Source organism: Mesoplodon densirostris, chromosome 9 (assembly GCF_025265405.1).
Source record: "Mesoplodon densirostris isolate mMesDen1 chromosome 9, mMesDen1 primary haplotype, whole genome shotgun sequence".
Classification (NCBI taxonomy): domain Eukaryota; kingdom Metazoa; phylum Chordata; class Mammalia; order Artiodactyla; family Ziphiidae; genus Mesoplodon; species Mesoplodon densirostris.
The window spans coordinates 73,316,001-73,343,665 of NC_082669.1; the positions used below are offsets into that span (position 1 = coordinate 73,316,001).

A 27,665-nucleotide genomic window follows, 5' to 3' on the forward strand; every position below is an offset into this window, starting at 1 on the left:
CTACTACTACTAGTGTTATGTACAGAATGAGTTAAACTCCTATGTCAAGCACAAAAACTTCAATGTACTTTATGTATTGAGATTTAAAAATGAGTGAGCTTTATGGGTAAATCAAATTTATATGTATTGAATTATATCTTAAATATATTACAGAAATAGGACAGCTGAGGGAGAACCGTGGGCAATCATTTTGTACATGCTTGCCTAAAAACACATGCATCTATGTTTCTTTGAGAAAAATAAAATCTGCAACCATGTATGAGAAGGAGTGCTATTGTAATTTTTTCTGTTTGGAGAATGGAGAATAACCAGTGTTTTATTCTTGTCTTTACTACTCACAATTCAAGCCAAAAGTAGACCCACATAAATAGAGATCATTGTGACGGACCACAGGATACAAATGTAGTATGTAAATCAGGCTGACCACCAAGAGCTTATAATAACATCTTATAATCTATTTATAATCTACATCTTATAATATACTTCAAAAGACATGGGCACATGTAAATAATAACAGGCACAGGTTATATTAACTGTAAATAAAATCTACAGGCAAAGAAAATGGTATAAGAAGGATGGAGAAACAACTACATTACGTGATCAAAAAAGACTTGAGCAGAAAGAAGGCTCTCCGCAGTGCCAGCAAAGCCAGGATTTAGTGGAGTGGAGAGGGGAAGAGAGGGCAGAAGGAACCCAAGCAGGCTGGCTGTTAGAAAGAAACTACAAGACATGAAAAGAAAAAAAAGTGCAAAAATGTGCAGGGACACACTCCTAAAGGGGCAGCTTCTACAAAGCAAGAGGGTACTTGAGAATTGCATGCAGCACCTGCAAATACCCTGAACCTGGGATAATGTAAAGGGAAATCATGGCAGGACATGAAGGCAAGCTAAGGAATCTGACTCAAGTCTCAGGGATACTAAAAAGCTCAAGAATCATCCGTGACTTTTTCTTTTAATTGTGGTATACTTTCTTCGAACAAACTCTTTCCCAAAAGCATCTAAAAATGAAAAGAGGTCAATAGCAGCTGCTGTGGCAGGAGTGAGTGTGGAGAGCCTGGAAGCCCACGGCACACACCCCTCGCCCCTGAACCATTTGAGAAGGATCTGCAGAACTAAGATCGAAAACCGTGCATCTCCTCCCATCATCCTCTCTGGGCCTGAACTTGCAGCACAGCAGTCTGCCCAAGTGTTTGATGCACAAGTAAGAGAGATGATCGGGGCTCCTTGCCTGCCAAGATGGCCCATGCTGGCTTTTCTTGATTAGAGATGAGATCTATCTTGTTGTAGGGAGTGGATGGAGTTTGTACACTTGGGGCCATAAATAACACATCTCATGAACCCCATTCTACATGAAATAACTTCCAAAAGTTGGTAACACCTATCAAACTCCCTTCCTTCAGGTTCACATATGAGCAGTTTTACCAACCATTTGCTTGTATTCTGTAGGCAACTGAAGGTTTATAGAGGGAAATAATGCATCCATTAAACAGAGAGATGAACTGATGACCAGTTAGTAGGACAAGCTGGTGACCAGAGCTGGTATTATTCAGAGAGAAGTTACACTTAAAGCCATGAAAGAACATGGAATCTGAGCCAACAAGTGTCACTGGTGAACACGCAGACCAGAGGGCTAAGCACTGAGGTTGTGACTGATTTAGAAAGAAGGAGAAAGACACGGAACCATGCAGGAAACCCACAAAGACTAATCAGACAAGGAGGGAGAATCTCAGAACTGAAGCTGAATGAAGGGAGGGGGGTAGTTTCAAGAAGATATGAACGAGCAGCTTTGCTGAGTGACACCAAGACAGAGTGAAGACCACTCGATTTAGCAAATGGGAGGGCATAGGTGCCATCAAAGACAGCAACACCAGAGGGAGGGAAATTGTTATTCATACTAAGATTAAGTAGATTCCAAAGCAACATGGATGACATATACTGACAGCACTTAGATCGGCTTGGGATGGAAAGACAGAAAATAAATTATACTCCAGCAAGAGAGTTACTAGGTCAAGAGGAGGATTTTCCAAGGTATAGGTATAGAAGAGCTTCCTGTTGAAAGCAGAGGAGAAAAGAACAAATGAAGGGGATTTTGATGGGCAAAGCCTCAGGTAAGGGGAGAGGACAAGTCAAAACACAGGTGGAGCAAAAGAGATGGAGGTTGGGACAGGCTGAATGCCTTAGGAAGAGAGTAGGGACACATCTTCCCATCTCTGCTGGCAGTGGAAAAGCAAGACAGCATGACAGGAGACAAAGGCATCGAGTGGTCTCTGGAGGTGTGCAAACACATAGCAGAGAACTTCTGAGGCACAGATGGGAGCAGTGGCTTTCTGGCTTCAGTGTACTCCTCGAAAAGAAAGGCATGTGGGGGAAGGACAGAGGCAGGAGAGACTGGAGGACCAAAGAGCATGTGCAAGGAACAGAGGGGCTGCTTCCCAGAATATTGGTGGGTGGCCAAGAGATGGGAGAAAATATTGTGGAGGAGTACTAGGGAGCCAGTGAATATTCCATAGCATGAATTGGCTGCATGTCCAGTTAGCATGCTCCTTTATTACTAGCTGATGCCTCCCTCCCACTTGCCCTTTAATTTTTTCTCCTTCTAGACATTTACAAAGCTAGGCAGAGAAAGAAGGAGAAAGGTGGGAAACTGTGCATGATGGAAGGGCAAGTAAAAACAAAAATCAGAGCATCTGATTTTCTAATTTCATGCAGACTTGCTTAAACTAGCAGCAATAATGCCTTTACTGAGTAATTACCCTGAGCTGGCAGTGTCCTATATTCTTTTCACATATTTTCTTTAATCTTCACAACCATCATAGAAATGGGAAATTATTATCTCGACTTGACCAGGCCAAGATACCAAGGCTCATAGAGGCTAACTGGGTTCTCACAGAATGGGGGGCTCCAGGGCCCACACCCAGATTTAAATGTCCCAGAGCCCGTACTGTGTCTGTTAGGACACATTGCCTCTCAGCATCATGCCTCGTGTCAAAAGCGCTAGGTGGGGGTTCCCTGGTGGCGCAGTGGTTGAGAGTCCGCCTGCCGATGCAGGGGACGTGGGTTCGTGCCCCGGTTCGGGAGGATCCCACATGCCGCGGAGCAGCTAGGCCCGTGAGCCATAGCCACTGAGCCTGCGCATCCGGAGCCTGTGCTCCACAACGGGAGAGGCCACAACAGTGAGAGGCCCGCGTACCGCAAAAAAAACAAAAACAAAAACAATTGCTAGGGGTTCAACACTCTTTGACTAAGAAATACGCTGTTCAAAAAATATTAGGTTAACAGGAAGAGTGGATGGGGAGCCTTTTGGGCTCTGTGTATCCAGACAATCATCACCTACAGCCTCAAGTGGCTCTTGAGGTTGAAAGCCAACAACAGACAGTGAAGGCAGGAGCAGAGGCTGCTGCTGTGAACAAAAGAGCTAGCTGACAGCTCTTTCGAGAGCCTCATATGACACAGCAAACTCCAGTTGTGAGAAGCTCCTCGGGGCTTTTCCTGTGGAGTGGAAACACAGAATTGTCTCCTCAAAATTCAGAAGGAAGGTAAACCAGTCCACTCCAAGCAGACATCCCCTTGAACCTCATGGGCCCTGGCTGAGCAGAACTGATCCCCACTCAGGAAGCTCCCTCTCCTGGTTATTCATTAATTAAATATTCACTTCTCAAGGAATGTTGTTCACCAGGCACTAGAGAAACAGTATTCAAAAATGGAGTAACTCGGGCTCATGGCTGTTTCTCACGAGCCCCTGCATGATGCAGTGTGGGAGGCCCTGCTTTAGACTCACCTAATGCTCATCACAAACCAGATTAAGGATCCAGCCCTGGTCGGCAGAATCACAGTCTCTGCAGCTGGGCTGGGGACGTGCGTTTCTCACCAGCTCCCCGGGTGACTCTTGGGCACATACAAGGTTGAGGACCACTGGTTTAAGCTGATTGACAAGGACAACACAGTGTGACAAGTGGACGGGTACTGGAGGTTTGGGGAGAAGATGGGGCAGCAATGCCTGACCCAGCTTCCAGGAATTCCTTTTAGTGAAATGGTAGCTAAGAGCAAAGGAGCAAAGGTAACCTGCAATGGGAGAGAAACAGGTGGTGTGACCTGTACTGAACAAGGTAGAAGATTAGGAGAAAACCCCAGTAATAATCACTGCTCAAGTCTTCCTTGTTTGTGCAAATACATTTCCAATTCTTGTGCCAACTTCCAACTCGATCAAGAAACAGCACCTGGGGACCTCCCTGGAGGCCCAGTGGTAAAGAATCTGCCTTCCAATGCAGGGGACACGGGTTTGATCCCTGGTCAGGGAACTAAGATCCCACGTGCTGCAGGGCAACTAAACCCGCGCGCCACAACTACTGAGCTCACATGCCTCAACTAGAGAGCCTGTGTGCCGCAAACTACAGAGCCCATGCACCCTGGAGCCCGTGTGCCACAACTACAGAGCCCACGCACTCTGGAACCCGTGTGCCACAGCTAGAGAGAGAAAACCCACACGCCACAACTGAAGAGAGGCCCGCATGCCTCAACGAAGATCCTGCATGCTGCAACTAAGACCCGACGCAGCCAAAAATAAATTAAATAAATAAACAATAAATCTTAAAAAGAAAAAAGAAACAGCACCTGACACCAACACTGCCACTCTCCAACTTCAGCGGCTGTAGGGCAAAAAGGGACTGGGTCTCTAACTCTTTGTGGAGGTCTCCATATGGCATTAGCAGGAGCCCTACAATTTAGCCAACGGTTTAAAAGTTCAGTCTTCAAAGTACAGGAGGCCTGGGTTTGTGTCCTGGTCTCACTGACTAGGAAATCATCTAACTTGTATGGACCTCAATATAATCATGTATAAATCTAGAACCATCACCAAGAAGGAGACAAGGAAACTTCATGTGCCTCTTGATATGATGCCCTGAAGAGGACACAACTTCATCTCTCTTGCCTGTCTGCCAAAAATGCAAAACCTGAATCTAATTGGAAGGAAACATCGGAGAAACCCAAACTGAAGGACATTCCACAAAACAGCTGTCCTGTACTCTACAAAACTATCAAGGTCACAAAAGATGAAGAAAGACTAAGGAACCATTCTAGATCCATGAAGACCAGAGAGACATGGCAATAAATGTAATACACGATCCTGGAGGGATGTCAGACTGTGAGGAAAATACCTATCAAGGACCTTATTGGGATACTTGATGAAATTTGAATATGGGCTTTGGGCTTTGAATTAGATGATAATGTTGAACTAATGTTCAATTTTCTGGTTTCTTTAAAGAGACTGTGGTTATGTAAAAGAGTGATTTTGTTCTTAAGAAGGACACATTGAGTATTTAGGGGTAAAGGGAGATGATGCTCCTAAGTCACCCTTAAATGGTTCAAAAGGGGATAGGTATACTAGAGAGAGAAAAAACAATAAAGCAAATGAAGCAAAATATTAATAATTAGTGAATCTAGATAAAAGGTAGACAGGAATTCCTTTGTACTATTCTTGTCATTTCTGCGTGTGAAATTGTACTGAAGTAAAGTTACTCTTCAAAACTATCAGGCCATGAAAAACAAGGGAAAGACTTAGAAATTGTCAAAGACCGAAGAAGACAAAGGAAACATGAAACATTACAGTGCAGTTGGTATTCCTGCACTGGATCCTGTAACAGAAGGACATCAGTGGAAAAACTGATGAAATCCTAATAAATTTTATAGTTCAGTTACTAGTAATCTACCAGTTTTGGCAAATGTACCGCAGTTATATTAAGATTTTAACATCAGGAGAAACTGAGTGAAGGGTATACAAAAACTCTCTATACCATCTTGGTAATTCATCTATAAATTTAAACTTGTTCCAAAATGAAAAGAATATTTTTAAAAAAATTATTAAGACACACATACAGCAAAGGCCATCCCCAAAGGCAGGAACAAGATACTGACTCCACAGGCCCCTAAGAGTATATATCAAGAGCTACTGTCTTAAAGAAGAGGTTTCCAGACACCCTGGGCCATGGCAGAAGCAAAAGGAAATAGTCTACCTAAACCACTGACTTAGAATCTCTGGGGCTGGGGCCCCAGAGAACATTTGAACAAGTGCCCCAGGTGGTTCTGATGTGGCCTTGGGCTTGGGTACCTGGTATCCAGCTCAGCATTTCTCAGACTTAACAACACAAGGAATCCCCTGGGGATCTTGTTAAAATGCACATCTGGGTCAGGAGGTCTGGGTAGGGTCTGAGACTCTGCATATCTACTGAGCTCTCAGGTGATGCTCAAGCACCTGGTCCTCAGCCCCACCTATGGAGAAGGCAAAGCAACAAGACAGAAGGGGCCTGGGTCCATGACACTGGAGCATCATGCCAGCCCAGGACTGCCATGTGGACTTGAGAGGCCAACTTCTATCTCTTTGAAACCGTTGTTCTCCTGGGTTGTAGACAAACCTAATCTTAACAACATTTAGTCTTCACCAAGTAGTCCAGCCATATTTTCAAGTAACATTCAACACATATCCTCTCTCAAACAGCATGTGAAAAAAAGGTAAACAACTGTTGTCTGACACAAATGTATATAAAATTACTGGGCGGGCTTCTCTACTTTCATGGGTTGCTTCTGAAGTCAACAAAATCTGCCTCAGAGAACAGTTCAAATGACTATGACATGCTGGTCTGATGACACCTTTTTTGAAAACAAACCTAAAAATGGACCCTTTCTTACATTCATGCTCAAACTCAACAAATTCTTATTTGACCTTTATAATTCATTCTAATGAATCCTTTGGATCCACACAATGCCATGTAAATCTTGCAGTGGTTTTCAATCAGATAATAAAATCTGACCAGAAAAAAAAAGTATAGATCATAAAATAGTATCAGAAAAGTATAGATCATAAAATAATATCAAGAACATAAAAAGTGGAGTTGCCATGGTACCCTAATTTTGAAAATGTAGAAAGCCGTCTAGAATCCTATATTATATGCTTCATGAAACCCTTAAGCATACACTAGGCCTCAATCTTTTTTTCTTTTAAGTCATTTACAATGACAAAAACCACCTTCCTGAGATAGCCTATAATCTATAGTAAATGAGAGTTACATCATAAGACTGTCAGTACACAAACTAAACGATGCCTCCATAGGTAAAACCATTTAAAAAATCTTCTTGATATTTTTTCATTCAGTAAAAATGTACTGAGTATTTATTACATACCAGACAATATACTAGACCCAGAGTGCATTTTACTCTAATAATAAAATTACAACTGGCTAGGATCCAAGACCCATCCCTCTACACTAATTTCATGACCAAACTTTTTTTTTTTTATACAGCAGGTTCTTATTAGTCATCCATTTTATACACATCAGTGTATACATGTCAATCCCAATCGCCCAATTCATCACACCACCACCACCACCCCTCCACTTCCCCCCCTTGGTGTCCATACATTTGTTCTCTACATCTGTGTCTCAAATTCTGCCCTGAAAAATGGTTCATCTGTACCATTTTTCTAGGTTCCACATATGCGCGTTAATATACGATATTTGTTTTTCCCTTTCTGACTTACTTCACTCTGTATGACAGTCTCTAGATACATCCACGCATGACCAAACTATTAATATGACAAAGTAGCAACGTACTTGTTGGCTGCTTATGCAAAAACCAAACAGAAGAGTGATTCCAAAAATTAAGATTTGTGTTGTCTATGATAAAACAATCAGCACGTAGTCATGAGTCTCTGCAAGGCAGGGCTGGGACAGCCTCCACTGTGTCAACTGCCCAGAGTCTAGTCCTCTTGTCCCTCCTGCCTCCCTCACAGCTTCAGACACAAACCCTGTATTGACACACTCCAAGTAGATGTTGGATGAGTATAAAAACCCCATCCATCGCCACTGCATGTGGTACAGAAATCAAACTACACTGCAACTATTATCACACCAATTTTTCAACACAGCCAGAGAGAGAACAGGAGAAAAAAGAGCTATCTGAAGTCTGTGTAAATTCAGAATAGAAGGGAAACTAAAATAACCCCTAAACAACTGCCAGTATTACTAACCTGGTCGATTTCCATGAGCTTGGGGTAGGCGCCTGGCCATTCTATGGCCACCTTGACGATGTCCGCAGGTGGCGGCATTGCAAATCCCCGGAATGTCCAAAGCCGGTGGAAGTGGGATCCTACAGTGTAGATGGCCGCACGTGTCTATACCTAATGAGGAATGACAAAAAGAGAAAGAGAAGTCGCTCAGTGCAGATGCAGGGCGAATTTTGTTTTATCACTTCCTGTTTTCACTGGTGGTTTTGGTACAAGAAACGGCTCTGGGTGCAGAAGACACAGGGTGCCAACTGCACCATTCACGGGTGGCTCCAGAGGAGAGAAGGCAAAGGAGGGGAAGGTGCCAATGCCCCGGAGCTGGAGACGAGGCCCCAGAGAGGCGACAGCCTCCCAAGTCCTCAGTGGGAAGCAAGGCATCCCTTACTGCCTGCTTCTACTCTGAACGGTGCCCAGGGTCTGAAAGAGCCTGGCTCACTCCGCCCAGAAGTGCATGCAAACTCCTCGTGCTCAGCAGCCTCCGGAAGGACAGACTGCCCAGGAAGTCATGGCCAGGAAGCAGCATATCTTTAAAGTGTTTTCCGTGTGTCACAAATAGAGCTCCTCCGCACTATAGCAACCAGGATTTCATAAGGAAGGCGCAATGCCCCAAGGTTCACACACATGCACACACACTCCCTCCCCAAGGCCAGTTCACAAGACGCAAAGAAAACTAATTGTAGCGGCTAGTACAGCATTCAGAACAGACCTTGAATTCTCACTGGAATGAATAGTGTTGCTTACACAAAGGAAGTAAGATTATCCTCTGCTGCCTCTCTCTCCTAGACTCACTCGTTTCTTTTAGGATAACTTGTTTAACTTAATATTTTGGGGGGCTTCTCTGGTGCTCAGTGGTTAAGAATCCACCTGACAATGCAGGGGACATGGGTTCGAGCCCTGGTCTGGGAAGATCCCACATACCGCGGAGCAACTAAGTCTGTGCTCCACAACTACTGAGCCTGCACTCTAGACCCCGAGCTCTCTGCAACTAGAGAAAGCTTGCGTGCAGCAACAAAGACCCAACGCAGCCAAAAGTAAATAAATAATATAAATAAATTAAAACAAATAAATAAAACAATATTTTTGAATAGGTAAAACACTCATGTGATTCAAAACTTGAACGTGTGTGCATGTGTGTGTGTGCATGTAAAGACAGTGTAGAATCTCCCTCCTCCCTAAATGATACACCCACCCAATATCCACTTCTATCCCTACCCCTCCAGCTAGCCACGGTTACTAGTTTCTTATGTATTGCTCCAGAACTTCTTCAGGTATGTAAGTCAAATGCAAAAGCATATTATAGTTCCCACTTTCTTTACATAAAAGGCAGCATTCTATACCCTGTTTTTTTTTTCATTTCATGTATCTTCTAAATCCTTCTATATTAATACAAATTTTGTGTCCTGGTTCCTTCTACAGCTGCATAGTTGTTCTTTGTATGGAAGTATCTTTTTTTAAAATATTTTATTTGATTTCTTTTTTTATGTTTATCAGCCTTTTCTTTTTTTTTTTTTTTTTTTTTGCTGTACGCGGGCCTCTCACTGTTGTGGCCTCTCCCGTTGAGGAGCACAGGCTCCGGACGCGCAGGCTCAGCGGCCACGGCTCACGGGCCCAGCCCCTCCACGGCATGTGGGATCCTCCTGGACCGGGGCACGAACCCGTGTCCCCTGCATCGGCAGGCGGACTCTCAACCACTGCGCCACCAGGGAAGCCCTCAATGTACTTTCAATGTCTATTTCTCTTATTATGAGAGAGGTTGAATATAAAGATGCAAAGTCCCATGTCTACTTTTCTGTGAACTGTCCAAATACTTTGCCTTTTTTCTACTGGGTTCTTAGTCTTTCTCCAGAAGTTGATCTCTGTTTGAAGATGTTAATCAAACATGTGCCTTTGGTTCTTTATCAAACCAGAGTGGGACTTGTCAGTTACCATCCCCGAGCTCAGTGGCCATTAGGCATGACTAAGATGATAGAGATACAGAGTTAATAATGGCAGCCTAATGGCAGTTAATCACAACACCACCAGCAGTTATATGAAAAACTAACTTCACCAGATCTGACAAGTAAAGGAAATGACGCAAAACAGAACCGCTGTCCCTTTGGCCAAGGATGATGAAGACAGCCTGGTGTGACAATAATGAGTGCTAACCAGCAGGGGCAAACCTTCAAAGCAGTGGTTCAGTAGCTCGTTCAACAGATAATTACTGAGCCCTACTCTGTACCAGCCCTGTTCTCAGTGCTGGGGATACAGCAGCAAATCTACATGTTAGGTGGCATCAAGGGATATGGACAGAAATGAATCAGGGAAGGAGAATCTGAAGCATGTAAGTATATCTCTGTGGGAGGGGCAGGACTGCAGTCTTAAATAGGGAAACCAGGGAAAGCTTCAGTGAGACATAGCATCTGAGTAAAGACCTATGAGAAGTGAGGAGGTGAGCCATGTGGACACCTGGAGGAATCATGTCACAGGCCAAGGGAGCATGTCGACTGAAAAAAAAATGCACAACCTAAAAGTTGAGAGTTATGTTTTATTCATTGGACACTCTTAGGACTTTAAGCCCTGAGGCAGCATCTTAAATAACCCTGAGCAAACTGCTCTGAAGAGGAAGCGGGGAGCCAGGATATATAGGAGTTTTTGCAACAACACCAGGAAATCAGAAAAAAGATTACTGTTAATAAAAGAAAACTAGATATCTCAAGTTAAAGAATTTAATGCTTTTCTATGCATGGGAAGATGCAAGAGTCTGGGCTCACTGAAATCATTCCTTTGGTATGCACCTCAGCTATCTGGGGCCAGTGGTGTTTCCTCATCCAGAGTTTCCTCAAGCTGCACCATAGGGGATGGCTGCAGTCTCATGACTGCTAGATGGCAAGCGTTCTTTGTTTCCTTCCTGAGTGCCCTCAAGGCTCACAATCAGGGTGGCTGTAATGTGGTAGCTAGATCCTTTGTTTACCCATATGGTAGGCAATATTCTATTTCTCAAACAGCAAGTGCAAAGGCCCTGAGGCAGGAGCATGCCTTGTATGTTCCAGAAACAGGTGAGTGGCCAAAGCCAAGTAAGTAAGAGCTAGAGTAATAAGAGAATGAGTTCCAGCAGCTGTTGGATCATAACTTGGTAGGTTCATTGACCATACTCTTGTCCCCCCCTAGACACTCCTACCCTAACTCTTGGTCGTGACTTCTAAAGAAGAAAGTTCATGTCCACGCACATCTATTCAGAGTATAAATTGGTACAACTTTCCAGAGGTACTTTTGGCAGACTGTACCAAAAGCCTTAAAATTTTGTGTTCCCCTTGAGTGATTTTACTTTTCTAGGATGCTTCCTCAAGAAATAATTATTAACTTAACCATAACAATGCCAATTGCTGTTTTGGTTGTAATTCCCAAAACTTGAAAACAATTTAATATTCAACAACAGGGACTTGCTACATAAATTATGGATCTCATAGGTACAAATACAAGCAGACAATCTGCACTGGGACAGACTTCTTCATAGTCTCTACACTCTTTTAATTCACTTGAGAATTCCAAGGACAGTATATTTTATCTGTACCAAGTCACTTCAATTCAAGATCTAGATTCAATTACACTTCCTAGAGTAAGAGTTAAGAAAACAGGTTCTAATGTGAAAACAGACTCAGTAACTATCAGGTAAATAACTCAGTAAATATCAGGTAACACTATTCAAAACAAAGAACACATAATCTTGGTGGTTAAGAGAGTAGATAACAGAAATAAAAATGCATTTTGAGCACCTTCCTCCCAACTCTACACAAAATAGTCTAGAGTTACACTGAAAGAGGTCCTCTGGCCTTCCAGGAATCAAAGGCCAAGCGTGCTTTTTTCCTTTTTAACTGATATTTATTTCTCAAAGACTCTTCAGACAAAACCTGTTGAACAGGTGAGAACAGAATAATGCAGTTCTCCCTGTGTCTCTGTGGAGAACAACATAAGAGCAGTGTACAAAGCAGCCATTGAGAGCAAAGAGGCGAGGGTGCATCCCTTGGGAACTCACTTAACCAGCCAAATTAGACCTCATCAGTTTTCCCCACGTTAACAAATGGCAGAGACAGGGTGCAGCCAGGCTCCCATGGGTAGAGTCAGGTGCACAATTGCAGAATGAATAATCTGATCCACAACGTTATCCTCAGAAGTCCACATTTTATCCTCTTGAATTTATATTTCCAAGAGGGAACAGTTAGCCCTGAGGCTTCTACATATAGTCACTGTTGCTACTGATGTAATTCAGAAGAGAAAGTTTGTAGCTCAGGTTTTCTTGCCCTTGGCACTGTTAGCGTTTGGGGCCATAGTCCTTTGCTGTGGGGCTGTCCTGTACATTGTAAGATGGTTCGCAGCATCCCTGGCCTCTACCTACTAAGGTCAATACTCCTCTTCAGCTGTGACAGTCAGAAATGTCTCCAGACATTGCCAAAAGTCCTCTGCGGGGCAAAATCATCCTCCAGTTAAGTTGTGAGCTACCAAGTTCTCTGGGCAGATTACTAATGATCAGGGAAACCCATGGCTGAACTTCAAACAAGACAAATAGTTTCATCAGACTCTCCAAGAAACATCAACATGCAGGCCCAGTGCTTGGTCAGGCATAACTGAGATGGAAACGCATTTCTAAATTTCAGTCAACAAATGTAATCTCCTAGAGTCTTTGCTTCCCCAGGCACAGCACTCATGGCACTTGAGTCTTCTGGTCAGCCTCCCCCTACCACACCTAGAGCACTCTTATGGCAGGGTGCACTTCCTGAACACAGTTACATCACCAGGGCACACAAGCACCTCATTCATGGTGTCAGCTGAATGCATACTTTCCACGAATGACATCTCATCAGAGCTACTGGCGATAAAACTAAGTCTAGTCAAAATTGCCCAGTAAATATAAGCTGCATGAATTTGTGTAATAAACTCCTGGATATAATAATTCTTATGCAGACTAAAATTTAAGAACCACTAAAGGGAAGTGTAGGCTAGACCTTCCAACCACTCTGCCTTGTGGTTCTCCCTACCTAGGGAATGAGTGGAGAATTCTACAATGTTCCTGCTTGACTGCTGATTGATTTACTTTATTCCAGTACCAAGATTATACAACCTTAATATGCATGCCAAAGAGATTGTTAATAGTTGAGTGAATTAAAGGAAAAAAAGGAGTCACTTCTCACTTGGGAGTTAGTTAACAAAATCTGCATGTCAGATGTGACTCTATAACCCCTGCGCAAGTTGAAATTGTCTTTATCATTCTGCTGAATGTCTCCTTCTTATCTTTGGGTCACGTCTCTAAGACAATGGAAAAAAAACACTCTTGATTCCTATCTAGAAATCTGTCTGTCGCTACACATTGTTCTAAGCCCAAAGTGCTACGTGTCTGTGTTGGAAACTCGTCTCACTAAAGTCTCTTAAAAGATCTGTTACATCTCTCCCTGTTTGTCCAGGCAGCTTGATTAGGTCTTGGAGTTCATAAAATTCCCAAATACCTCACACATTTTTTTCCGCTGAATTTTCCATATAGTTTTAGCTTTGGGTCCCTGAATGGCTTTAAACCCTTTTATCTTATTTCTAGACTTTCTGTTACACCAGCAAACCCTATTAAGAGAATAAAAAGTTAAGCCTATGAGGATGTTCTATAGGACCTGTGTAGTGGGAAAACTAGCATGATTGCCCTGGTGAACTGTGTGCCGCCGCAAACTGAAAGAGCCTGACAGATCGATCAGTAGAGGCCAAAAGGCAGATCAATGGGAAAGAAACACCAAACAGCTGGAGAAACGATTTGCTTCAACTCCTCTTTCCCTTTTCTCCATAGGCAAGCTGTCCTCTGCCCCACTGGCCATCATTATCCACTTATGACAGATAATAGGTTTATAACGATTATGGGAATGAATAGTGGGGAGGGAGAACTAGTCCCATATTTTAAATGTTAAGTGGTCCTTGATAGAAAAAGAAATAGACAACATTTTCCCTTGGCATTCGAGTTACATACAAAGGAAAAGGACCTCTGAAAGTGGCACTGAAAGCAGCGCTTCTCTCTGTACTATATAGAGGAGGGGGAAAAAAGAAATCAAACAAACAAAAAAAAACCTTTCCTCAATCCTCTTAGGTTCAGTACCTGAGGCATGCAAATTAAACTAACAAACAAAGATTAACAGGAGAAAAAAAAGTTTATTTATTCATGCAATGCCTATACATGCAGGAGAACTCGGAGATGAGTAACTCAAAGAGATGGTTAAAAGTTGTAGCTCACAAACCATCTTAACAAGGGGTGATAAAGTGTGGAGAAAAGGCTAGACAAAGGACGAGGGGGTTAGGGCTTCTTGGGTGGGGGTGGGGTGGAAATGTATGTTGTGGAAAGGTAACTTGGAAATATATGGTAAGAAAGGGTTGTTTAGTAAGGTTTGTTATGCCATCTCAAGTCCTCTCAGGTGACAAGAGTTGTCTCTGGAATAGTTCTCTTTCTCGTTTGGGAGAGAAGGACATTTTTACAAATGGAAATTTATGCCCTGCTTTTAAGTAGAAAGAAGGGCAGAGAGCTCCTTCTGAATGTACTGTTTCTTAACTGCTTTCAGCTCAAAAATAATCCTTATTGCAAAGTGGAATATTTTGAGGTGGCACCTTCCAATCTCCTTTGACTACACTGTCTGCCTTGAGCTCTCTAGTTTTCTCTTTTGAGGACACTGCCTTGCACCATACACTGTGCCTCAGGAAGGCTCACTGGAAACAGATTTGGATAAAAGTTTTGCTCCCCTCTTCTTTGTACACATTCTTTTTATTCCAAATAGACTTATAGTATCTCAACACCTTAACTGTCTTGGTAGAAGAATACAGGAAATAGGAGCTGTCAGCTGGACATTACTTGGGATGTTGTGATCATTCAGACTTGCTGAACTCTGCCTTTGTTTCCCTTCCCAAACATATATCAGGGAGGGACAGACATTCCTCTTTACCAGTCACATAGGTAAGCAACGACTGCCAAAGGTAGTGGACGTGTGCCTCCTGCACTGGAGGGTCCATATGGAGCGATAAATGGTAGGGCTGCCATCTCAGATTCTCCATCTGCGTTAGGGAACTGATGGCCATTGTGAGAGGAGTGGAGGGCTAAGGAAGAAACTTTACGGCTTCAGAGATGGGGGAACACTGTGCAAGACACAAGCATTCAGATGAAAGTAAAGAGAATTGAATCAAATGCAGAAAGCCAATATTTCATTTTATGGATATGCTGTGCACAAAAGCCTCATGTGGTCATCTCACTATTAACTCGGCCCATTTACTTGCCACGTGGGGAAATGTGAAATTAGATACTCTTGGCTTACGATATGCTGCAAACTTGCAGAGAACAGTGCTGTCACAGCGTCTTGAATTCTCATCATGGAGGCTATGGGATAGCTGGCAGAAAGGGGCAGGCACGAGCTGAGAGCAGACACTGAATTGGGCACTTGAAATACACACTTTCTCACTTATTCTTCACCCCAGCCCCGAGCGACAGCTGGCACTATCTGAAGTAAATGAATGAAGATGCTAAATCTCAGCAGTTTGAATAACTTCCTCCAAATATTTACATATTCTCAAGATGATGGAGGCCTCTCTATCATGATACCTATTGTGGGCTATTGTATGTCCCCCTCCAAATTCACATGTTGAAGTCTCAATTCCTAGTACCTAAGAATGTGACTGTATTTGGAGATTGGGCCTTTAAAGAGGTAATTAAATTAAGATGAGGTCATTAGGGCAGCCCTAATTTCATCTGACTGGTGTCCTTATACGGAGAAGAAATTTGGACCCAGGTACAAAGGGATGACCATTTGAGGACACAGGGAGAAGAGAGCCATCTACAAGCCAAGAAGGGAGACCTCACTTTGCCAACCCTGCCAACAGCTTGATCTCAGACTTTCCGCCCCCAGAACTGTGAGGCAATAAATCTGTGTTGCTTAAGCCACTCAGTCTGCAGTACTTTGTCATGGCAGCCCTAGCAAACTCACAACACCAAAAACAGAAAACATAAGAGGCTGATAGTTTAACACAAAGATGCTTAAGATCTTCTGCATTCCAAAAAGCACCATAAAAATTTAAAGACAAATAACAATCTGAGAAAATATTTGCAACAACTATGACCCAACCTGGCATAAATATCATTAATAATATAAATTTATAAGAAAAAAATACTTGTACAATCTAAAAGAAAAAAAACAGACAAAGCAATTCACACAAGAGGAAATATATGATCAATAAATACCTAAAAACTTCATGCTTAATAGTAATAAGAGAAACGCAAATTAAAATACAAAAATACCTTTGTTGAATAACATATCGGTAGAAAAGAAACAAACACTTATTCACTGGTGACACAGCAGGCAAAATAATATTCTCATATATCGTTACCATCAAGGAAAAAAAAGTAAAAGCAAAAGCCCTTTGAAAAAAAGGAATTAATTTATTTTTAATCCATAAAATTTAGAGTAATAAATTTGGTTGTTATAATTTCGGTTCTGATGAAACCACTAAAGCAGCATTTCTTAAGCACTGCACTAATGACATTTTGGACCAGATCCATCCTGGAGACTGCAGGATGTTTAGCAGCATCCCTGGACTCTATCCATCAGAGGCCAGTAGTTCCTCCCAGTCGTGACAATCCAAATGTCTCCAGACATTGCCCAATGTCCCCTGGGGGACAAAATCACCCATGGTTGAGAACCAGGTCACTCAGGTGACTGATTCTAATCTTGCTTTTTAAAAAAACTTTTTATAGAGACCAACTTTACAAAGCGGATATTAATAGTCATACATATAATTTTTTTTTTTTTTTTTTTTTTTTTTTTTTGCGGTACGCGGGCCTCTCACTGTTGTGGCCTCTCCCGTTGTGGAGCACAGGCTCCGGACGCGCAGGCTCAGCGGCCATGGCTGACGGGTCCAGCCGCTCCGCGGCATGTGGGATCTTCCCAGACCAGGGCACGAACCCGCGTCCCCTGCATCAGCAGGCGGACTCTCAACCACTGCGCCACCAGGGGAGCCCCATACATATAATATTTTAACTGCAAAAAAGGGAGCTGAGATATAGAGCAAGGATAAATTGAAGAAAACCAACAGGAAAGGGAATTTGACATAAAAACATGAATACCTTGATACCACTTGAGGATAATTTTGGAACATTTTACTCCAGCGTTATTTCCTTCACACACAGCTCTAGCAAGCTCTTGTAGCTTCAGTTTTTGTCCGTCTAGTGGTCTAGTGAGCTTTTCCATCTCTTTTCTTCAGGTAGCAGGCCCCGTCCCACCGGCTACTAACCAAGAATAGGCATGTGGCAGGCCTAGCCAATCACAGCACCAGTGATTGGTCCATGGGACAGACCTGGTCCAAGCAAATCGATTTCTGGGGATTGATTTATGAGGCCTTGGAAGGAGAGAGTTCTCTCTTTCTGCACGGCTTGTTCAGCTGAAGCTGTCAGCAGCCATATTCCCTCCAGATAGGGAAGGGCCATCTGCTATAGGAAGGACTGAGGCAAAGAGAAGCAAAGACAAGTAGAGAGGAGAGACAGGAGGGAAGAAAAGCGGCCAGGAGTCCTAACTACGTTGAGTTTCTGTCTCCTACACGTTTCTTTCCGATCTCTGATCTATCCTAATATTCTTCCTAGATTTATGAACTCTTAAATTCCCTGTTATGCTACGTGAGTTTGAGTTAGGTTTCCACCACCTGTAATTGAAAAACTCCTAACAAATCAACCCTACCATAACATTTTACTGCCCTGAGTTAGAATCCTGCCATTCCCTTAGAGCTGACTGGCACACAAAACACACCGAAGTTACACAATCTAACCTCGCAGCCTAGAGGGAATGATACTGTGCTCCCCAATTCTAGAGCTCTGATACCTGTACATGCATATTCCTGATGGAGCCCTCAGTGCCTAGGAGCTGCCTTTGCTCTGTTGGACTGCTAACAGAAGTCATGCCTGCAATTCAGGAATTAGTCTTAGTCCAGCATTTCCCACACAGCACTATTTCTTTGAGATATTAATTAATTTAATGCAAAAAACAGTCAAAGCTCTTGTAAAACACTGAATGGATAATAGCTAATAATAATAACTACTTCATGGACTATATACTTTTCATAACAACCTTATGAAATAGGTACCATTTACTAAACCATTTTACAGACGAGGAAACTGAGATGCAGAGACATTTAAGTAAGTTGCCCAAAGTCTCATAGCCACCTATGGAGCCCAGCCAGAACTCAATCCACATCTGTCTCATTCCATAGCCCATGGTTTTAATCACTATACCATATTTTGAAAAGGGTTTATTTACTACAGGACTTATCGGGCCTTTAATGTAATGTAGGTGTACTCTGAAATCTTCATATGCAATATACAATACTTCCCAAATATATCTGTCCAGAAAACTCTTTTATCTTTTTCCTAGAGCAGCCAGTGACACTGGTTTCTCATGGGACACACTTTGAGAAGTGATGCTTTGAGTCCATTTGCCTCCTTTGTCTCTCAGGAAAAATGAATTGTTGAACAGTCTTGGCCAGAAATATAGTGGAAAGTGGCAGAGAAAACTCTCTCCTTTAGTCCCGTATTGAATTATCATCACCTGCGTCTACGGGATTGTCTCCAGGAAAGCAGCCCGGTTCTTTGAGTAACTCTTTCCAATTCACTCAGGAATTCAACTAACCACAGCTTCTACTGTGCAAACCATCAGAAGATAAATAACAAAAGAAAGAGAAGATTTGTAATTGTGATAGCTAGAATCTGAACATCTCACTTCTTGCTTTAAATCTCTGGAAGGTGATTCAGGGCACATAAACCCTTCTGGCTCCAGCCTGCCTCTGAGCACCACAACTCCAGTACACCCTTCCCCACCAACTGTATCCCTGCATCCTACCCCCACAGACACAGGCAAAGACTGTAAGTCAGACATGATGACAAATAGGTTTTCCCTTAAGATCATCGATACAGTGCTTTTGCAGTGGCTGATAGGAGCACTGCTTAAAGAAGGCAAGCCCCAGACTGGCCAGGTCAGGATCACTCTCCGAGTGTACCATGATCTACTGAATGCAGAGGGACGGCACCGAGTAAAATGTTGCTATCTCTCTCCTCATAAAACTGCTGGCCATTTCCTGGGCTTGCCAAATTCTTGTGGCTCCTGCCTCTGTTCATAATGTTCCCTCTGCGTTCCAGAACGTCTCTTCCCCTCCCCTTGTGTTGGCTTCAAAAATTACCACCTAGACTTCAAAGCCAATTTCATGTGTCCGCTCCTCTGAGAGATCTCCCTGACCCCAGAGCCTCCAAGGCTAGAAGTAACTGCCGCAACATCTGTCTTCTTAGGTGCTTACAATGCACCAACCAGAGCACCTTTCTACACCTTATGCTATTAGTTTATGAGTTCCCCGAGGGCAGGGGTCATATATCTTACTCATCCCTGTACCTCTGTTCCTGACCAGATGGCATGGCAAACAGCTGCTCAATAAATATTTTTCAGACAAGTGAATAAATAAACGAATGAACCACTCTTTCCTTAAAAGCAAATTCAGAGATTTTTTTTTTTTGATGTGAGAGATTACACAAGCCAATGATGCATTTTTAAAATCCAGAATTCCTTGCACAGAAAACCTTTAGGAGCTTCTTCAAGCAGCACCTATTCATTTGTCCCGCTGGACAGAAACAGAAATGGAGATGCTCACAGGTGAGAGCAGGGCTAATTCCACATTCATTTTCCTCCCAAAGAAATTCTGTCAAAAACAAGATGAGATCAGAGCCGCTGATTTTCATCCCTTCAACTCTGAGCGCTCTCTCTCACACTTAGGGAATCAGCATCCCAAATGGAAACTTCATTATTTTCAAACTAATGTACACATTTCTTCCCTTGTTCTGGTTTTTGGACATTTGCTTTTCAAATTCCTTTTCAGCTGTTGTAATGCCAGTGACTGCTCCCTTCCTCTCCCCAGCATCTCTCCCAGCTACCCTCCTCCGGCAATCCCTGTCACTCGGTGATGTGTGTTGACATTCCCCAGTGGGGCAGGCAAAGCTCAGGCTTAGTTCCCTATCTCAGAACCCAGACTCGAGGCCACAGGAAACGCTGGAGCACTTCCACCATCCTGTGAGCCAAACACTCAAAGTTTCCAAACCTGCTGATCAAAAAACAATGCGCAAAACCTTTCCAGCAACAGCAGAGCCCTAAAGGCCACCCTAGGAAATTCGATTGCATCAGATTAGCAGTGAGGGCCTTCTGCAGAAGGCGGGTGCTGGGCTGTGCTTCCACAGGCTTCCACCTGACAACTCAGCACAGAATTAGTCATACTGAACGGCAGTGCCTGACGCAATGCCGCACGCCCCATGCACACAGGATGGCAACAGCCTCTGCCTTTTTCTCCCTCCTCTGGCGTTTTAGGTTTTATTCTTCAGATGAGCACAGGCATGTGAGTGAGTGTTGTCAGATGTCTGCCTGGGTTAATCCTGGTTCTCCATGTCCACAGCTCTGTGGCTCTGGATGAGTTACATAACATGGCTCACCCTCAACGTCCTCATCTGTAAAACTGGAGCCACAGTAGAACCATTCTCATAGGATTGCCGTGAAGACTAAACACAAAAAGCAATGAGAACAGGGTCTGCTGTGGCATTATGATGACTATTAATTTACCAGGCATGTGGTACCCAGATGAATAAATTGGGTGATGCTGTCTGTTGTCTCCTCTAGTGAAACACACGCAGGTCCCACTGCACGGCAATTATTTTTCCCTTAAGCATCATAACAGAGGTGGACAAACTGTTATGAGAGTCAAGAGGGAATGATAACTCAGCCTGAACGTCCATGGAGGTTTTCTAGATTTGAACTTTTTTTTTTTATGGGTTTTAAAGGATGAGCAAAAGTTTCTAGGTAAGTGACCGGGTTGGGAGGAATTGGAAGAGGAAGGTTAGGGTTAAGATTCTGGAAGGATTAACCTGCACTGCAAAGGCAGGAAGTCACAGAGAACCGCCTGAGCAGATAACCTGCTGAAACAGAAGAGACCCATTTTCTCTCCTGACCACAGGCCCAGGCTTCCCGGGAAGGTTCTCTGAGTATAGGGAGGTGACCAGGACTCGACTTCTTCTAGACCCTTTCTCCGCAAGGAGAAGTGAATGAGGTCTTCAGTCATGAGGCAGTTAATAGTCCCCAAACAAGGACCAAAGGGGTGCTTTCTGCACAGCAGGGGGGCTTGCCCCAGTTACTGCACAGCCTCCCCAGCTGTGTGTCCTAGCAGCTATGCAGAAGCTGAGGTTTCAGTGGGGATAAAGGCACAGTGGCCAATGATTACACAGCTCCTCTTGTGGCTCTAAACAGAAGAAGCTCAAAACGTTTCTTAGGAAAGATTTTGTTAGAAAACATGAATTTCCTCCATTTTCAGGGTTTTAGGTAGTTTATCCCTCTGGTTACCAGGCACAAACCCACACACCCCAGCAACACAAACAGAAACAAAAGCCTGCAGGTTTTTCGCTATCTCTTTCACCTTAGGAGGTGCTATCAAAACTCCCTGGGGCCTCCCTGGTGGCGCAGTGGTTAAGAGTCCGCCTGCCGATGCAGGGGATACGGGTTCGTGCCCCGGTCTGGGAGGATCCCATATGCCGTGGAGCGGCTGGGCCCGTGAGCCATGGCCGCTGGGCCTGCGCATCCGGAGCCTGTGCTCCGCAACGGGAGAGGCCACAACAGTGAGAGGCCCGCATACCACAAAAAGAAAAAAAAAAAAAAAAAAAAAAAAAACTCCCTGGATTGTAGGAGAGAAGTCTCTTCCTTCTGGTTTTTATCTGGGTTCCCTCACAAGTTGGCTGCAGTTTATTTTAAGATAAAATACTATTAGGGGACGTGCTAGCAGCAAGGACAGGTGGCCACACTTTGAAGAGTGTTTCACGCGAACACCAAGATAACAGTGGATCCAGGAGGCCAGTGTTCCTTGTGGATGGGGGAAAAAAAGGATTGCTCTTCCACACACACACACACACACACACACACACACACACACACACACACACACACACACACACACATGAATCCAGAAAATCCTCATCATGTTTATTTAAAAATCAAACCCGTGGGGGCTTCCCTGGTGGCGCAGTGGTTAAGAATCTGCCTGTCAATGCAGGGGACACGGGTTCGAGCCCTGGTCCGGGAAGATCCCACATGCCGAGGAGCAACTAAACCCGTGAGCCACAACTACTGAGGCTGCGCTCTAGAGCCCACGAGCCACAACTGCTGAAGCCCATGTGCCTGGAACCCGTGCTGTGCAACAAGAGAAGCCACCACAATGGGAAGCCCACGCACCGCAACAAAGAATGGCCTGTGCTCACACCAACTGGAGAAAAGCCCGCACGCAGCAATAAAGACCCAACGCAGACAAAAATAAAAATAAATAAATTTTAAAAAATAAAATAAAACCAGGGTACAAACTGGGGGAAAGGTGGCCTGCAGTTCTATTCTGAAAGCCAGTATTACTGATTACACCTTGAGGTTATTGATATCCAGAAGATCACATTCTGGATGGATTTTTTTTTAAATGCTTTTCCCCTTCACTTTACACTGAGCAGAGCTTCCCTACAATCTGTCTACATGCCCTGGGAAGCTGTGAGATTAAAAACTGATAAGAGGAAGATAGAAGGATTCCAACTCAGTGCTGGCAGTTTGCTAACTGAGTACCTTTTAAAATTTATGTTGGTTAATTAACAGGATGCTGATGATTTAAGATTCTTTTTAGTTAGCAGATGCAAACTATTATATATAGAATGGATAAACAACAAGGTCCTACTGTATAGCACAGAGAACTATATCTAATATCTTGTGATAAACCATAATGGAAAAGAATATAAAAAAGGAATGTATACATATGTATAACTGAATCACTTTGCTGTACAACAGAAACTAACACAACACTGTAAATCAACTACACGTCAATTAAAAAATTTTTAAAGATTCTTTTTATCTGTACTCAGTTCTAGCAAACTTCAGACTCAACTTGCTAATATCTGTTTTGATAAGGACTCAGTCATACAAAAAACAAACCAACAAACCAATAATAATAAAAACAACACACACACAAAACCTAGCTAGATTAGTGAAGGAGATTGTGAAGAAAATTAGAAAGAACTGCCCTGCATCTTATGTTCCTACTGTAATATACTTTGCCTTGCCTAGAAAAAAGGTCAGATATTATAAATCTTTGTGGAACACTTGAGTTCTGCTGACAGGTCTGGTAGTGGGGTCAGATTCTAGGGCCTAATTACCTGAAGCATGAATTTAATAAATGAGGTCAAGGAAAACCAGATTCCACTTGACACCTAAGAATCTTACTTTTTTCAGCTTTGCAAATCAAAGCCAATGGCTTCAAACTTTATAGAGGCAAGATGGCATAAGAAAGAGGATGGGTTTTAGAGTCAGACATATCTGGATTTGAATGCAGAAGTGGGTGATGCTTTAAGTCAGGGCACAAGATAAGCAGATTTGCATTCTGCCTCAGCCTATTGGAGAGCAGACTGGGATGGGGCAAGGATGGACTGGTAAGGCTTGGTAAGACTGATGGCAGCTGGGGTGGTGGCCTTGTAGATGGAGAAGGCGAAAGATTTATGAGCTGTTTTTAGAGATAAAAATCAACAGAAATTGATGATAAACTGGATCTAGGGGAAGAGGGAGAAGCTGGAGTCAAGGGTGAGCCAGGATTCTGACTTACACAACAGAATAGATGGTGATGCCATTACTGAGATAGGAATACTCTAAAAGGAAGACGCATCCCAGCCAATTTGTTGACCACTACCGAGTAGACTCACCTGGATGACCCAGTAGTAAAGTCCAAGCCTCTAGTACAAGAGACACCCTTCCTCCTCTTCTCTGTAAACCTAATCTGCTTTACTGCAGGTTACCTCTAAAACTCGTGGCCATTTCCTTCTTATTAAGTTGAGAGGCAGCAGAGTATAGCAGTTATGGCCACAGATTGGACTCAGATTGCTTGTACTCTAATCCTAGTTTCACTGCCTCCTAGCCTTAGGAAAATTGCTCTCTGTGCCTCAGTTTACTCAACTCTAAAATGGAGAAAACCACAGTAACTATCTCACAGCTTTCTTGAGATGAGTAATAAGATGATGATGGTAATAGCTAATGTTTATATAACTTACTATGTGCCAGGTACCCTACTGAACAGTTCATGTATTTTAACTCATTCAGTCTACCCATCAGCCCTGTGACATAGGTGCTATTATAATCTCCATTCTAAAAATGAAGAAATAGAGTTACTGAGGAAACCAGCCACTAACGTGGCTCGTTAGCAATCTAGCCAGTCCAAAGTCTGTGCTCAGAACCATTATATTCAACTTCCTCTGACTTTTAACACACACAAAGTGCTTAGAACAGGGTCTGGAACAAACTGAGAACCGGCCGCCATTAGCCCTATGAATCAGCAAATCTAGGCTTTTACAACCAATATGGTTCACAAGGAAGAAGGCATTAAACGCTTTTTCCATCATGGATCCCTACGGCACCTTCCCATCTCATACTTACATAATATTGACGGTGACTTCCTGAACTTGCTCTGACTTTGACCCCGTGGACAGGAATCATACAGCCTGAGTTTTTCAGGCTCATCACAGACATACCTCTTGATGCTGTGACAGAACCTGCAACTTGAAAGACACTCTGAGACACAGCTCTGCAGGAAAAGTACCCCCTGACTGCGATCATAACTTCCAGTGAGTTTAGACAGGGATCTTTTCACAACCTCTATCTTTTTACCTTTTCACTTAATGGATAAACTTTTTGTGAGTTTATCCCTCTCTCCCCCAGAGAAAGAACAGAGGGATTCTTTTATAAGCAGGTAAAATGATTTTATTTCCACTAACAAGGAATAATCTTAATTGACATCTAGCTCTGTCAGAGTACAGCCTCAGAACAAGTACTCAAAACTGAAATAATGACTTTTTGGTAGCAGGCCTCAGCATTTAATAAGCTTATTATGGCAAAGAACCTAAATAGCAAATCAATTTACTCATGTACAAGAGAGTTCACTGGGGAGTTACACAGGTTAAAATGAAAGTTTATGAAATTCTGCTGAGATTTTTTTTAAAAAAATAAGGTAGACATTTCAAACATCTACTTAAAAAATTTCCAGGCAAAAGTTAATTCAGGGACTTCCCTGGTGGCTCTGTGGTTAAAACTCTGCACTCCCAATGCAGGGGGCCTGGGTTCGATCCCTGGTCAGGGAACTAGATCCCACATGCATGCCTCAACTAAGAGTTCACATGCCACAACTAAGGAACTGGCGAGCCACAACTAAGGAGCCCTCCTGCTGCAACTAAGACCCAGCACAACCAAATAAATAAATAAATATTTTTTAAAAAATTAATTCAGCCATACATTAAAGCATAAAACAAGCTTAGGGGCCACGAGACACAAATTACTTATTTTGAGAAAAATCCAGGATCTGCTTGAGGGTACTCCTTGGCATACCCACCAGGAGGTAGGTGACTGTCTATTCAAAAGTGGGATCAAATTAAGCTCCTCAAATTTCAAAAGGATTTCAACCCAATCCCCAGATCAACTGACTCATTAAGGCATATGTGGTTGCAAGCAACTGCCAGGAATAAAGAGTAATTGCACTCTGCACCCTTATCAGTAGGAATAATATTGAACTCACTGCCATCTACACAGTTGGTGACTGCACTGTTTTCAATGGGAAAATGTTATAAACAGACATAAGGTTTACTAATAGGAAACTGATTTAATCACTTATGGTATTCATAAAACTTTAAGATGGAATAAGCAGTGGTGAAGGATAATATCCTCCCAGCATGCCAAACTGGAACCCTCAATACATTTTTCCCTTAGAATCAAATTCTCCAATCAATTTTTATCTCTTTCTTTATAATACAAAATGAGACTTCAGAGGTACTCAGGAGACCCTCATATGGCTGTGTGCCTAACATCAATTCTGCCAAATATAGTATTGACTCTATGACTAAAAGTTTTCCAAGTTTCAAACAAAGATCTAGAGTGTTAAAACAGACTTATGCTTAAATTAAGGATCTTCTGAAGAGTTTTACTCAAACTTGACCATGTTTGCTTTCACCTAAATGTTAATCCAATTGGGAAGAGATTTCTTTCCATATTTATTTGTTCATTTCAAAAACCTTTAATGTATAGGAAAAATAATGGATGAGTTCTATAAGACATGCTTTAGTACTTCAATTCTGGTCTTTATTTCTGCTCTCGAAATTTTTTTCCAGAATCCTTACTTTTAATAATTAAAATTAAAAGAAAAGTTCAAGTCAAACCAAATTTCTTCTTCCTTTCATTTCACCATCTTAAAATTTGGCAAGTTTTGCTTGAGAAAATGGATCACACTAGAGTGCTTTTGTGGACACATCCTGTTTTTCAGGTGCAAGACAGCTCAGGATATTTCCTGTTCCACCACCATTGATGGAAAAATAACTCAAAAAGTGAATCTTATTGAAAGTGTGTCCAAAGCATCTTCTTAACAAAGCTCAGAATGTTTTTATAAACTCTTATACGTCTCACACTTGGAACTTGCTAAAGATAAGCTCTGAATAGTGTCCAAAACATCTTTATATTTGGCAGTTGTGAATGACTATCATAACTTGAAAGGTGAGAAATGCAGGTAAGGGCTTCCCTGGTGGCGCAGTGGTTGAGAGTCCGCCTGCCGATGCAGGGGACACGGGTTCGTGCCCCGATCCCGGAAGATCCCACATGCCGCGGAGCGGCTGGGCCCACGAGCCATGGCCGCGGAGCCTGTGTGTCCGGAGCCTGTGCTCCGCAACGGGAGAGGCCACAGCAGTGAGAGGCCCGCGTACAGCAAAAAAAAAAAAAAAAAAAAAAAAGAAATGCAGGTAAGTTTTTAGCTTTTATCAAATAAAAAGTTCTTCACTCCCACAGGTTTACATCTGAGCCTGCATGAAATGGGAAAGCAATCGTAGTTTTCCTGTCTACTCCCATCGATTGGGAAACACATCCACTTTTATTGAAATGCCTTATAATATCAGGGCACATTTCCACTTTGTGTTTTAAATTCTAAGTTGTGGTCTTAAATTCCTAGAGTACTCAAAGGCTGTGAAACTTCACAGAATGAAGAGTCTTTTAAAAGGGCACCTGAAAATAAAAGAAACTGTTTTGGTGAACACTGATCAACTCCCAAGCTTGCTGCTGCAGGGGATCATGTTTGAAGTGTGAGAAGACAGGAATGAAGCCAGAAGCTCAGCTCTCAACAGGGAAGAGACACATCCAAGCTCCCTCTGGTTAGTGCTGGCCAGCACCAAAGCAGCCGCAGGATACAAAGGCAGCAGGAGATCTGCTCAACACCAGTACCCGGAGAAGCACTCCTCATTAGAAAAAGCAGAAGAGAAGACCGTCTTCTACTGCAGAACTGACAATTCTCAAATACCAACTACTCATCTCAGTCATTAATTCTTAAGACCAAAACTTTGATCTCAGTGATGGTAAAAGTTCAAACCCAGTGTGTGAAGACACAGAAAAAAATGTGGCTTCTGAGGTAAAGCGAAGAGCTGAAGAACTAACCAACCAGTTCATCAACGTGGCGCATCTGAAGATTCTTCTTTTCCTCAATAGTAGGCTCTTTTCTCTCCATTACTTGTAATT

The 27,665-nt window shown here is 42.9% G+C and overlaps 1 protein-coding gene across 7 annotated transcripts in view; it reads right to left on the bottom strand.

The window, feature by feature from the left end:
* The window catches only part of ELMO1 (engulfment and cell motility 1), a 576,489-nt gene that overhangs the window by 467,102 nt on the left and 81,722 nt on the right, over positions 1-27,665 (bottom strand). For all 7 annotated transcript variants that reach the window (XM_060107546.1, XM_060107545.1, XM_060107541.1 and 4 more), the window contains one exon: positions 8,017-8,166. In XM_060107546.1, the coding sequence (XP_059963529.1) occupies positions 8,017-8,094 (78 nt within the window). In that variant the 5' untranslated portion in view covers positions 8,095-8,166. The remainder of the gene's footprint in view (positions 1-8,016; positions 8,167-27,665) is intronic.